This window comes from Sycon ciliatum, chromosome 2 (assembly GCF_964019385.1).
Source record: "Sycon ciliatum chromosome 2, ocSycCili1.1, whole genome shotgun sequence".
NCBI lineage: Eukaryota > Metazoa > Porifera > Calcarea > Leucosolenida > Sycettidae > Sycon > Sycon ciliatum.
In genome coordinates this window covers 28,768,937-28,781,459 of record NC_088644.1, presented here as the reverse complement: position 1 = coordinate 28,781,459, position 12,523 = coordinate 28,768,937, and the positions used below count along the sequence as shown (strand labels likewise).

General features: G+C 47.0%; 1 protein-coding gene across 2 annotated transcripts; it reads left to right on the top strand.

The window, feature by feature from the left end:
• The first annotated feature begins 502 nt into the window (after nucleotides 1-502).
• LOC135809571 (uncharacterized) lies at nucleotides 503-11,499 on the top strand. 2 transcript variants are annotated; one of them, XM_065322948.1, is made up of 5 exons: nucleotides 503-645; nucleotides 4,620-4,775; nucleotides 5,047-5,199; nucleotides 9,578-10,396; nucleotides 10,908-11,499. In XM_065322948.1, the coding sequence occupies exons 1-4, from the start codon at nucleotides 511-513 to the stop codon at nucleotides 9,833-9,835; spliced, it is 702 nt and encodes a 233-aa protein (XP_065179020.1). In that variant the 5' UTR covers nucleotides 503-510; the 3' UTR covers nucleotides 9,836-10,396; nucleotides 10,908-11,499. The 2 variants fall into 2 exon arrangements, 1 of the variants encoding a protein (XP_065179020.1); XR_010552210.1 differs by having other exon boundaries at nucleotides 558-645; nucleotides 5,061-5,199.
• The last annotated feature ends 1,024 nt before the right edge of the window (nucleotides 11,500-12,523 follow it).

Genomic DNA, 12,523 nt, shown 5'->3' with positions numbered 1-12,523 from the left:
CGGGTTGCGGTTACCATGGTGTCCGGAAGCAAGATGGCGGGTGATGTGTGTGGTGAAGCCGGAGGCTTCGTCTTCGTAGCGCATGACGATGAACATCCAGGCAGCGGAAATCATTCGATTGACAAACAAACTCTCCGAGTGCCTCTCTCCCTTATCACCAATTGCAACGTAAGTACAATTATCCATATAAAAACCACTCTGTGAGCGGTTCTGAAAAACCTTTACTGGTACTGCCCCGTCGTAAAAGTAAGAAATTAGAACTGGCCCATTGTCCCCCCAAATGCGAACTGATCCACCTAAATCGCGAATGACGGGACCCGAACGCACCAGTAGCACGAGGTTCCTACCTGTGAATGCAGATGGGGACGTTGGTCCGGACTATAGACCATGTACTGACCGTCTGTACTAGCGGTAGGTGGTGTTACCCTATGAGAATTGCTGTCCTGTGCCCTCCCGACCTCGTGCTACTGGTGCGTTCGGGTTGCGGTTACCATGGTGTCCGGAAGCAAGATGGCGGGTGATGTGTGTGGTGAAGCCGGAGGCTTCGTCTTCGTAGCGCATGACGATGAACATCCAGGCAGCGGAAATCATTCGATTGACAAACAAACTCTCCGAGTGCCTCTCTCCCTTATCACCAATTGCAACGTAAGTACAATTATCCATATAAAAACCACTCTGTGAGCGGTTCTGAAAAACCTTTACTGGTACTGCCCCGTCGTAAAAGTAAGAAATTAGAACTGGCCCATTGTCCCCCCAAATGCGAACTGATCCACCTAAATCGCGAATGACGGGACCCGAACGCACCAGTAGCACGAGGTCGGGAGGGCACAGGACAGCAATTCTCATAGGGTAACACCACCTACCGCTAGTACAGACGGTCAGTACATGGCCTATAGTCCGGACCAACGTCCCCATCTGCATTCACAGGTAGGAACCTCGTGCTACTGGTGCGTTCGGGTCCCGTCATTCGCGATTTAGGTGGATCAGTTCGCATTTGGGGGGACAATGGGCCAGTTCTAATTTCTTACTTTTACGACGGGGCAGTACCAGTAAAGGTTTTTCAGAACCGCTCACAGAGTGGTTTTTATATGGATAATTTCAGTTCTTTTTCCGTTCCCTCCCCACCCCAACCCCGAAGGTAAACACGATGACCACGCGCGCGATGTACTGTATGTAGCCATGAGATTGCAATAACACACTGATACATACCAGCCCTCCCCGCCTCGCTACCCCGCACACAGATACACAAACATGCGTATGCACACGGCACACACACGTGGCCACGCACATGCACACGACACAAACAGGAAACTAAGTTCTTCATATATAATGCCATGCAAAGCAGTGGCCACCGTACTTGAGGAAGTCAGTTGTGAAACAAAAATAATGCAACTACAGCATGTAGACAAGCTGACGGCCAAAGCACAACATAGCAAACATGACATTTGCCCAAGGATTGCAGTTTGCAGACCACGCCATGGAAGCAGCGAATACAGAATGTAATATCATACAAAGTGTCAAGCAAGGAAGTGGCCATCATACACCAGAAACTTGCAGAAAGTCACACATCCAACAGATAGAGAAGTGAACAGCAATCTGATACAGCCCACACAGGACAAAGCTGACCTGATACTCGTCCCAGGATCGCAAGTGGCAAATCCTTTTCAATGCATAACATGCAGGTTTACGTTAGACGCATGGACACCATCTGACCGTGTCGCCAGCATACAATGTCATCACATGTTTACCCCACAAGTTACACACATGTACAGTAGAAGCACAATGAAAGCAATGGAAAAGTACGATGTGGTTGCTGAAGCATCTTCACACTTCAAATTCAGACTTCAATGTGGTCGTCACGGGATGATATACCTGCAAGATACAAGTGATGAAGAAAGAAAGCAGAAGGTCGTGAGGTAGGCTATGAGTAGCCCTTTCCCAAAGATGCCATAGTTTTTCGCAACTTATGCAGAATTGTCATAATCGAGCATTTCCCAAACTGAGAAGTGCAATGAAATCCACTTGCATGCACAGGAGCAATTTTGCAATATTATGATGCGCAATTCGACACGATCTGCGATGCTGTGTGCGATGTGCCCTGCTGTCATGATGGTGACAGTCACCGCGGTATGTTTTGTCAACGTCGCCCATGCACTCTTCTGTCAAGTCCAAAGTGCTCACATACTTGGCAATGTCTTTGCTGTGATTAACTTTTATCCTAGTTATGTCACGGGTAACTTTAATGAAGTACCCACAGGCCGTGTCGATCCGCACATCGTCCACTCTCTCATGTACTTGGCCTGCTTTGTCTGTGTATCCATTTCATGTGCGATCCACAAAATCGACTAGACAGTGGGTGCAATACGCTGTCTATCTGAAGACGTTCTTCTGGCGACATCTCGCCATGTACTTGGCCTGCTTTGTCTGTGTATCCATTTTCATGTGCGATCAACAAAATCTCAATGCACTACAGACTAGACAGTGGGTGCAATACGCTCTCTATCTGAAGACGTGAACCATTATTTTTTTTGGAAAAGTTATACGTACACCTGAAACGTAATGAAGTACAGGAATAGAGAGAGTGACTACAATACGCTCTCGACCTGATATAGTGATAACGTGTTAGAAGGTATAAACAGGTCTACAGTCCCACCGTACCCTTCCGACACGACTGTAGACCATTAATTTTTTTTGACCTGATAACGTGTTAGTAGAAGGTAACTGGCAACATATCAATGGGTTGCCTTACCGTGGTCTAGAGGAGACGTCTTCGCAGCAATATTTTCCCTCCTGCGCATTCAGTCGCCGACACGACAGCGTTTACTGGGCCGTTCCAGTTGCGGAAGACATTCGATTCATCGGGCCAATTCAGCAACAGGGCTGTGGACACACAGGGGGCAGAGGAGAGACATTGTTAGTGGACAAGAAATATGCAGCGGCAAGTGGCGAGTGCCGCATGGATGTCAAGTTGTCATTCACAATTCAGCTATTACTTACGGTCCAGCTAGTCCTGCCATTGCTCGCTCGTCCTGGTTCCTCCTCGTTCGTCTTCCTGCACGTCTGCACTTCTCCTTCCCCACCGTTGGCTTTGCGGTATGGGGGTGCCGGAAGGAATTCCCACCATGTATCCATGTACATGAAGTCCCACCATGTCTCCACGGCCACGTCAGCAGTTTGTATAGTACCGGAAGGAGTTCCCACGATGTCTCGAAAGGCCTAGAGCGGACGTCTTTGCAGCAATTATTTTCGCCCTGCGCATTCAGTCCGCCGACGATGTCTCCAAAGGCCTAGAGGGGACGTCTTTGCAGCAATTCTTTTCGCCCTGCACATTCACTCCGCCGACACGACAGCGTTTACGGGGCCGTTCTAGGTGCAAAAGGTCCACGTCAGCAGTTCTCAACTATTTCGCGTACGGGATAGTCGTCGTTCCAGGTGCGAAAGGTATCCATCAATGGCACTTTGCAGTATGGGGTACGGAAAAGGGGCCTCCTCGTTCGACTTCGTCGACTTCTGTAGTTCTCCTTCCCGTCAGGGGTACCGAAAGGGGCCTCCTCGCAGTTGTCCTTGCCGTCAGGTCCACGTCATGCAGTTCTCAACTATTTCGCGTACGGGATAGTCGTCTTTGTCGTACGCGACATCGGCGTTTACCGAGTGGCATTGGCACAAAGCAGACCGTTGACGGGGTCACGTGTCAAAAAAGTATCAACAAAGTGTCGACTACGTGTCGACCATGTGTATAGCGGTACACTCAGCGGTACACTAATTCTCGTGCCATTCTCGTGTCACAAAACTGGAACATCGAGTACCAGTATGGAAAGGCTTCAGACAGGAAGCCTTTCCAATGTAGTGTTTTGTCCCTGCACTCGTTTACTCCTGCAGTACAATGCTACAGATAAAGATAATTTACGTCCCAGGGAGTCGGTCTGACTGGGTTCTTGCATCCGCAAGAACACCGCCATATCCTCAAGGCGCAGATGTAATGCAGTGCAGATCCTAAAATAGCAAATGTTTTGGAGAGCAATGGTAGAAAGGAAGCAGAAATTCTCCTGCTTCTTCAAAGTGCCTAAAGATACATGCATTTTCAATTCGTAGACCCTCCGTCATAGGGTTTCTACCCATCGCTGGAATTATTTGGATATGCAGCAACTTCGGCTGGCACTGGAATACTGCAGAACGGAATGGCTATGACAGCATTGACCTAGCGGTGGTTGGCTGCTAGCTGTGGAGTGTTGAAGGAAGATGGCTTGCGGGCCAACGTGTGGTTATCATGGTAACGCTACATCGGGGTTTGCAAATATGCTCACATGGTCAGGGTGGAGGCCAGACACCGAATCGAAGATCGGGAAGTCAGTGTTTCAACCAGGCCTCTCACACGCGCATGTCCATATACCTGGGAGATTGTCATGCAGCTAAATACGGAGGGCCAGAACAAAAAAACGCACGTGAATTCAAGGACTCCATTTTGAAGTTGAATTCAGCTCGAGTCAGAATTCAACTATCCAACATTCACAATCTTTTCTAATTGCCGGCAATAATAATTCTTCACGTACGCAAATGGACTCCACTGTGTATGAACATGATTCCTTCTCACAACATTCCATGACTGTTCTTGCATGCAGGTGTCCTGCCCAGATCCAGCAAGCATCTTCCTAACTATTCTAGCCAAGCTACGCTGGGGACCGGCGTTTGTGAGCAGTGCTGCACAGAGTTCAGAATCCACTGCAGGAGGTGTTCTTTCTCCCATCTTGAAGAGCGGCATCTCCGGCTCAGACGAGGTGAGAGTCCTAAGATCCGTTATGCTATCCCTTGCTGGATGGTAAACACACTGTTTACAGATCCTGAGCCCTCAGACACAATATTTTTCAAAAAAGGCAGTCCCGATATCATCTTCTACAACATGCAATTGATATGCAGAATGACCTTCTTTTGTACCGAATCACTCCTGAGACTTTATCTACACATATTGGAGTGGTGCTTTTGAACTATTTTTAGCTGCACTTGGTGCATGACTCAGTATCTTGTCAATGAAATATGCTCTTTCCACAGGTTTCCCCTACCAGTAATTATCAAGTGTTTTCAGGAAGCCCGCAAGACAATACAGCAAGTACAGTCCACATGCTTACCAATCACCGTGACTTGAAGCCACTGCTGAAGCGCACTCCAGGCAATCACGGCCCTTCTCCCAAGACAGACTTCAGGGTAGGTGTTAAAAAATATTTAAAATGTGTTAATGCTACTTCTTATACTATAGAACAGACCTAGCTTCAGCCTCTTCACAAGCAACATTTCTTAAAGGTTTCCATGAGTACTTTTATTGCCATCTCTTCAGGGGCAAACAGGCCAGAAAGGAGTATCACCAGTATAGTAACTTATATACATGTACAATGTAAAGATGATATAAATAGCTGTAAGAGCTATGCCAGTGCAGCCAACTTCATAGAATGAGGCACACAGAGAATATCACACACACACACACACACACACACACACACACACACACACACACACACACACACACACACACACACACACACACACACACACACACACACACACAAAATGAATAGAAAGTGTTGATTTTCAAGCATATACAGTCAGACCTCGCTTAACCGCACACATCCGTTTTCCACGAAAAAATATCCGGATAGGCAAGGGAACCGGATAATCGAACACACATAATGCATGTATGCATGACATATGCTGTAAATTGGTAACCAACGATTTTCTTCCGGATAAAAGAGGACCGGATAAGCGAGGTCTGACTGTAGACAAAATGCAAGTCTTCTATTTCTAATCATGTACACGCAGTATAAGTGTGAAGAGGTCAATGTACTTCAAAGTAGGTGTGATATAACAATAGATAACACATGTACAGAACTAATGATGTGTGGATGTCCTGCCGATCAGAAGCCTTGTTGGATTCGGCAGTGGATTTGTCCGCCAGCACTCCAAGCATGAGTTGACCATTGCTATGCATTAGGTTAAACACCTTAAATGTCATGATGGTGGTTTTGTATTTAGATCATTGTTTCTCTACCCTGGCCTGGGTACGCGCACCCCACCATAGTACTGAGTTGTTGAATGTTTTGGAAGCTGACAATATTCACACAAAGAAGCCAAGCCTAACAAGCCAAGCCTAACAAGCCAAGCCTATGCAAGCCTAGAAAGAAAACACTCGTGCGTAGGATGATTGGTAGGACATCAACAGTCATAATAATTATTAGTTCTGTACATTTTGTGTGCTGTTATCACAATACACATCACATAACTACTCTGACCTCTCCTTAAACCACGTGTGCGGCATGATTACAGGACCGCTTGCACTTCCTAATTATCTACAAACAAGATCAACACTTCCTATACATGAGCCAGAGCACGCCAAAATATGACCACAGACCAAAAATTCGATTTTCTGTTTTTTGTTCAAAAATGATCTAACACACGTAATGTTTACTGTCTGAAAGTTTTGGATTGATCCGACATGTCTAAGTGTTGCTACAATGGTATTATATGCAGCACTGTTGAAATGGTGAAATTCTATGTGCAGCAATGGGATTGTCATTTTTGCACACAATTGATATGCCCCTTGGTTCATCCTTTCCGGGTCAGTTCCTCAGTCCAGGGTCTTATAGCATGAGCTGACAGGTACTCAGCCACATCCAAATTGTCTATAGGCAGCTGAGCTGGGTGTCCGAGATACCTCCTGTTTGGAGCACCACTGGAGAACCGCCAGCGAAAACACGGTCAACATGGCCGAAGAAGTTGGCACTCCATGTCCTCTCCACCACACTCCACCTGTACTTTCAGATATACAGTATACACTGCTGCACACAGTGTTCCTCAACATACTGTAGACGTCGCACTCATATTCCCCACACCAAAGCCCATCTGCACACGGTTTTCTCCGCTCGCCAGAGAGTAGACCCAGGTGCTCGAAGTCCGTACACGTTTACAGTGTGTGTTTGCCGAGCTGAAACTCACACTAGCAATGATCACTTGCCAGAATCCTGCTCGTGGATGGAAGGTATCTTGTCCAAGTTTGTTTTGAGGCCAGGCTCGATTGAACCAGGCCATCTTTCGATCCGATCTGTTTCTCTGGAGTTCGCTCATTTTTCATATCAAAATTTGGTGTCGCAGAGGGTACTCTAAGTCCGTACTGATCAGAAGTGACTCGAAATACACACATATTTCTGTTAATTGCTAACTTGCAATCCCTCGGTTACGACGAAAGCACCGAAGGGATATGTTTGGCATGTGCCTCCACCGGTATTTCTTGCAAAAGCGTAGTTTGTTGCCGAAATGCAAGCTGTTTTTTAGTCGGCTCAGAGAAGAAGCAGCTGCGCTGTGAAAACCGCGGGAAAACAGTGGTGGAGATGCCAGGAGTGTCAACCTTTCTGCAAGGATTGGTGGTTCTCTGTAAATTCTTCTCCTCTGGCCATTGTCAGCTCTAAGCTGGCTCTTGATGATTGAGTGAATGTCTGTTTGACGCTGTGTCCGTTCGAAATCGGTCTTGGCAAAGTTGATTTTTGCATGAAATGTAACCCAATTTGTATTTCGTATGGACACTCGAAAACCCACTCCCGTGGTATGGGACTTCTGCTGATCGTAGATCCCTGAAAATTGGTACGCGAGGAGAACATACCACACTGTCCCCTCCATAAAATATTTGAGTCGAATACAATAACAGAACATGAAATTATGGGCGTACGAACTTAGGATACCATGTACGGACTTCGAGCACCTGGGTCTACTGTTTTCGCTGCATACTGCTCATGCTAGCGATGTTCCGCATCATGTGACGGGTACTCAAATTAACGACTTGAGCAAGTTGAGGGAGCAGCAAAGTGATTGTTTTTGCACTTGCAACCAATACTGGCACTGTCCCGGATATGTGCAGCGATGTCCATTCTGGCCAAATCATCGGCCGACTCACCTCCCAAGTCAGTGTCGATGCCAATCGCTTGCCAGGTTGTCATCAGAGTAGAATTCCTCGTCACTGCAGATCGTGGGACTACCAGCATCAATTCCTTTTACGCTCGATGAAAGTGTTGCCCTCAAATGACTCGTCGCTGTAGCCATCATCGTCTTCCTTCTGTTTCCGAGTCGAATCCTCAAAATATTTTATCCTGCGCATGGAGTACGATGATGTCGTCTTCTTCCGCTCCGCAGTACATTACTACTACTAGGCTCTTCTGTCGATACATCGATGACGATCAGTTTTAGGCGACTCAGCGCAACATGGAATACAAACTCTAACAAATAAACTTACTTGCAACAAAGAATTGCATCCGGAACAGTCCAGTCGACCGAGGAGAACAACAACAGCGACTCGCGTTGCACCATGTCACGTGCACAGCACTTCGTATTTTTTTGCCGCGGAATTCAAATCGCGATTTTCTCGACTTTTTCAAAAAAAGCTGTGGTCATGTTTTAGCGCGCTCGGGCTCACATGTTGTGTGTATATATTCGCTGTGCCTCCTACTGCTGCTTACATCACCTTTACATTGTATCAGTCATTATACTGGATAGTCTCTTCTCTGACCTGTATCCATCTGAAGAGAAGGCAAAGAAAATACCAGTGGAAAGAGTTCCTGAAATGTTGGGAGAAGTCTGAAGTTAGTTCAGTTCTTGAGTCTGATTTCATTACAGTACCCTAAGAAGCTAACTGAATTCATTTACTTTACTTTTGGATTGTATAAGATTCGGATACCGAGGGACCAGCATCCAGGCGCCATCATGATGTGCTTTAATTAAAGGTTCAGTGATGCCTATACTTGGAGAATTTTGTTCAGTACAGTGTCTGCTCTAGGATTGTAGGACAGCCAGGTACACGTGTACCTGGCGCAACCATGTCAACCGGGTTGGAGCCGGGTACACATGTACCTGGCGCTGTCTCACCAGCGGAGTCACATGCTTTAACTGGTTGGTTGGTTTATTTTAATTCAGACAATAAACGGGAACTAGGCCCAATGATATAAAGGCGAATGGCTAAGCCGCATTTAGAAAAAGAGAGGACAGGAATTAGAAAATTACGAAAGAAGAAGAAGTATCTGACACATACAAGCCATGTAGTTAGTCCTTTCAAAGTTCGAAAGTGTAAAGTACCAACCGGGTCCCAGGTGACCCGGTACTATCTTTTCAACCGGGTGCAAGCGCCGCCCAACCGGGTGGATTACCCGGCTCACCCGGCGCTGGAGCAGACACTGCAGTATCTGCTTCTATCCAATGTCCATACATTAGAGAGGTTCTGCACAACGAAAATTCGAACGAAGTTTCGCGACAGGCCTTGCGAAAATGTGTACGAATTTTCACACGAACTTTGTGCTCTGCACACTTTTGTAGTTTGCACGCACCAAGTGCACGTACGCCATGACCCAATCTCACGAAACTTCCTACGAAAGTTCATTTCGCGTTCCCTGCAAGTTTCGCGTCCAAAGTTGCGAAAGGTCGTGCGAAGTTTATCACTTCGTGACGTAGAGCGAAAGTTCGTACACATTTTCGTTTTGCAGAACCTCTCTATTAGTGTGAGAATAACACCCTCTGAGCATGATGTCCTATGTGTGTGAATGCAATGCAGATACTCCGGGAATGCTTTGGCGAGGCCACTGTCTTTCTGGTTGACACATCCCCGAATGTGACGGACACATTCCTTGTGGCAGCTGGCAACGCCATGATGGAGTTTGTCACAACAGCATCACGCACCACTGCTGGCAGTATTGCAGTGATGACGTATGGAGCAGCTCACAGTTACTCTGGCCAGGCGCAAATGATCTTCAACAACAAACCTTCGAAGGGCAAGCGCCTCCTGAGAAAGCGCATCAAAAGTATCGCATGAAGGCCATCGATCTCTGATGCTCCTGATTTGTCCAGTGCAATCAGGCTGACTGACCAACTGCAAAGCAAGTCACAAATTTGGCACGACATCATAGTGATGAATCCAAACGGTATCAGATATATCACACCATCTGAACATACATATCAAAACCTGGAATTGCCGTTCCCCTCTTCTTCTCAAGCATCTCCATGTTCCATCGTGAGCACCACCGAGTCTAAAAGGGATTGCCTGGCCTATCTTCGTGGCAATCTCTTCACTCACTACTTGTGGAAGCCGAGAAGTATCTTCGAAGGCATGGTGCACACACAACGTCAGCACTACATGATGCTTCCTGCCCAATGGCCCAAACATACTCAAACATGCGCAGGATCTCTGAGCAACAGCACCAGTGCTTCATCCACGTCGTGGTGCCTCAATGTGAAGATTCACAAACTGCACGCTCGGCAGTTGAGGCGTTTCCAGAGCGATGGCCAGAACTTCACCCTGACTTTGTACATCAGGTCAAGCTCAGTACAGCAGACTGTGAACTTTGAACAACACTCCAGCAGGCTTCTTGCAGTGGTGAGTGAGAAACTTTGTATTTCTAATAATGTATGGAATGTGTGCTTATGACGTTATGCCACTAGCACTTCCTGCTGATGCCATTCAATACCAAAGACATCAAATAGTGATGAAATCACATAACCCGACTTGATGAAAGTGTTGCCGCAAGTACAGGAGATTCCTGGCTGTTATTGCTATCATGTGATATAGTAGAACATTGCAGTCATCTGAAAGAGAAGTTGGTTCCTCCCAGTACTAGCTGGAGATCGCACCTTCTGCCGACTTGATTGACTCGCGATCACCACATACCACACATGCAGCAAGCAGCTACTGTATGGTGTTGTCAAGGGCGTCGACTGAAGACATGCTCAGCATGGTGTTGTCAGCCACTGCAGAACCATCTTAGCGAGGTGCCGATCACCTTCATGAAAATTTTGGAAAAAGTAAATTGTCGAAAACATGGTTAGCTGGCTTGCCTGCCGCAATATCCCAAGTTGTACACTGGTTCTTTTTTTGTATTGTGGCACAGGTTGTGACGGTTCCAATCACACCAGGAATCCAGTTAGCAGAGCACGGAGTAGTGCACTTCAGCATATCAACCACCTTGCCAGACAACAGTGAAGAGCAGTCTCTCGCCGTTACTGCCACAGCCCGTCTGGTTTGTGGACACGCGCCGTGTACTGCTTAGGGTGGTATGAGCAGCTCGTGCTGAACAACCAAGTCCCACAGCGACATCCGACCATCACATGTGCTGGTACATGGTGTCCGTACTAGGCTTGTCGACTGCAAGCCCCCACGGACAACTCTCTCAGAACCGTGTACATCTAACGTTATGATGCATGTGGCCTAGTAAGCAATGCATACTGAACTGAATGCCTGCAACTGTAAAAATCATGATGCACATGTGTGGAGTTTCAGCTAGTTGCCATTGTCACTACTACTAGTCAACTGATCTGTTGCATTGCATTATCATAGTACCTCCAGTACTGACACTGTGTTCCTGGTGGTATATGTACACTGTAACACGGTGTCCTGGATCATCTCTGCATGCAGCTGGGTGTCTCCTTGCGATACACATTCCTGCACATGCACGCGTCAGTGTATGCGTGTGTGTGTGTATGTGTGTGAATGTGTGTGTGTGTGTGCGCGCGCGCGCGCGTGTGTGTGTGTGTGTGTGTGTGTGTGTGCATGTGTGTGTGTGTGTATGTGTGTGCATGTGTGTGTGTGTGTATGTGTGTGTGTGTGTATGTGTGTGTGCGTGTGTGTGTGTGTGTGTGCATGTGTGTGTGTGTGTGTGTGTGTGTGTGTGTCACTGTGTGTGTGTGTGTGTGTGTGTGTGTGTGTATGTGTGTGTGTGTGTGTGTGCTTGCTTACTTGCTGTATGACATGATAGGACCAGTGCATAGCACAAGCTATTATGCCTAGCTGTTTGGACTACTCACTGAGTGCTCAATACTGACAATAGACATTGCATGCAATGCTTTCTACGTGCCACTTGTTCCGGAGTGTTCTCCCTACTATGCACACCATAACTATAGTTCAGTAAGCAGAACTCTCTGTCACAATACTATGAACTAGGAAGTAGATTGTTTACTTTTTTTCGACCTCTTCCTTCACGAAGAACTCGAGGAGGCAACAATAACCTGCTCTTCGTCCCTGCAGTTGCTTCTGCACATTCTACCAAATTGGTGACACATGCTGGCGCAGTTCTCTGGAATTCCCTCCATGTGGACATCCGAGGCGTCACCAAACTGGCCGCCTTCGAGTCGAGCGCTTTGCAACACATTCTTGCCTGCTTTTAGCTTTTCGCCCATGTTTCTGTAGCTGTGCTGGAACTGCTCTATTTCGCCGCCACTATTTACCATTAGCCATGTCTCCCCCTTCCTCCACCCTACACAGTGGGTCAATTTTTATTAGGCGTCTGCCTGTTTTGGTTTCTCCACTATAAATAAAAGAATACTACTACTAAGAAAGGGTTTGCTCCCCACACCGGAGCTCGCGCTATTCCGCCGACTTACTACTACTCCATATACTATTACTAATCTCAATCGGGTCTGTTCTGGCTGATGGTGGATAACTGTGATGTTGGGTTTACACTGCGTGCCATTCCGTGGTGTGTCTACCACTATGATAGCCGCCCATGTG

Bases quoted from the DNA above. Each gene is read 5' to 3' on its own strand.
- LOC135809571 (XM_065322948.1), top strand. From the start codon at position 511: ATGGCGGGTGATGTGTGTGGTGAAGCCGGAGGCTTCGTCTTCGTAGCG. The intron at 4,776-5,046 runs GTGAGAGTCCTA...CTCTTTCCACAG, and splicing joins GCATCTCCGGCTCAGACGAG to GTTTCCCCTACCAGTAATTA. The intron at 5,200-9,577 runs GTAGGTGTTAAA...AATGCAATGCAG, and splicing joins CTCCCAAGACAGACTTCAGG to ATACTCCGGGAATGCTTTGG.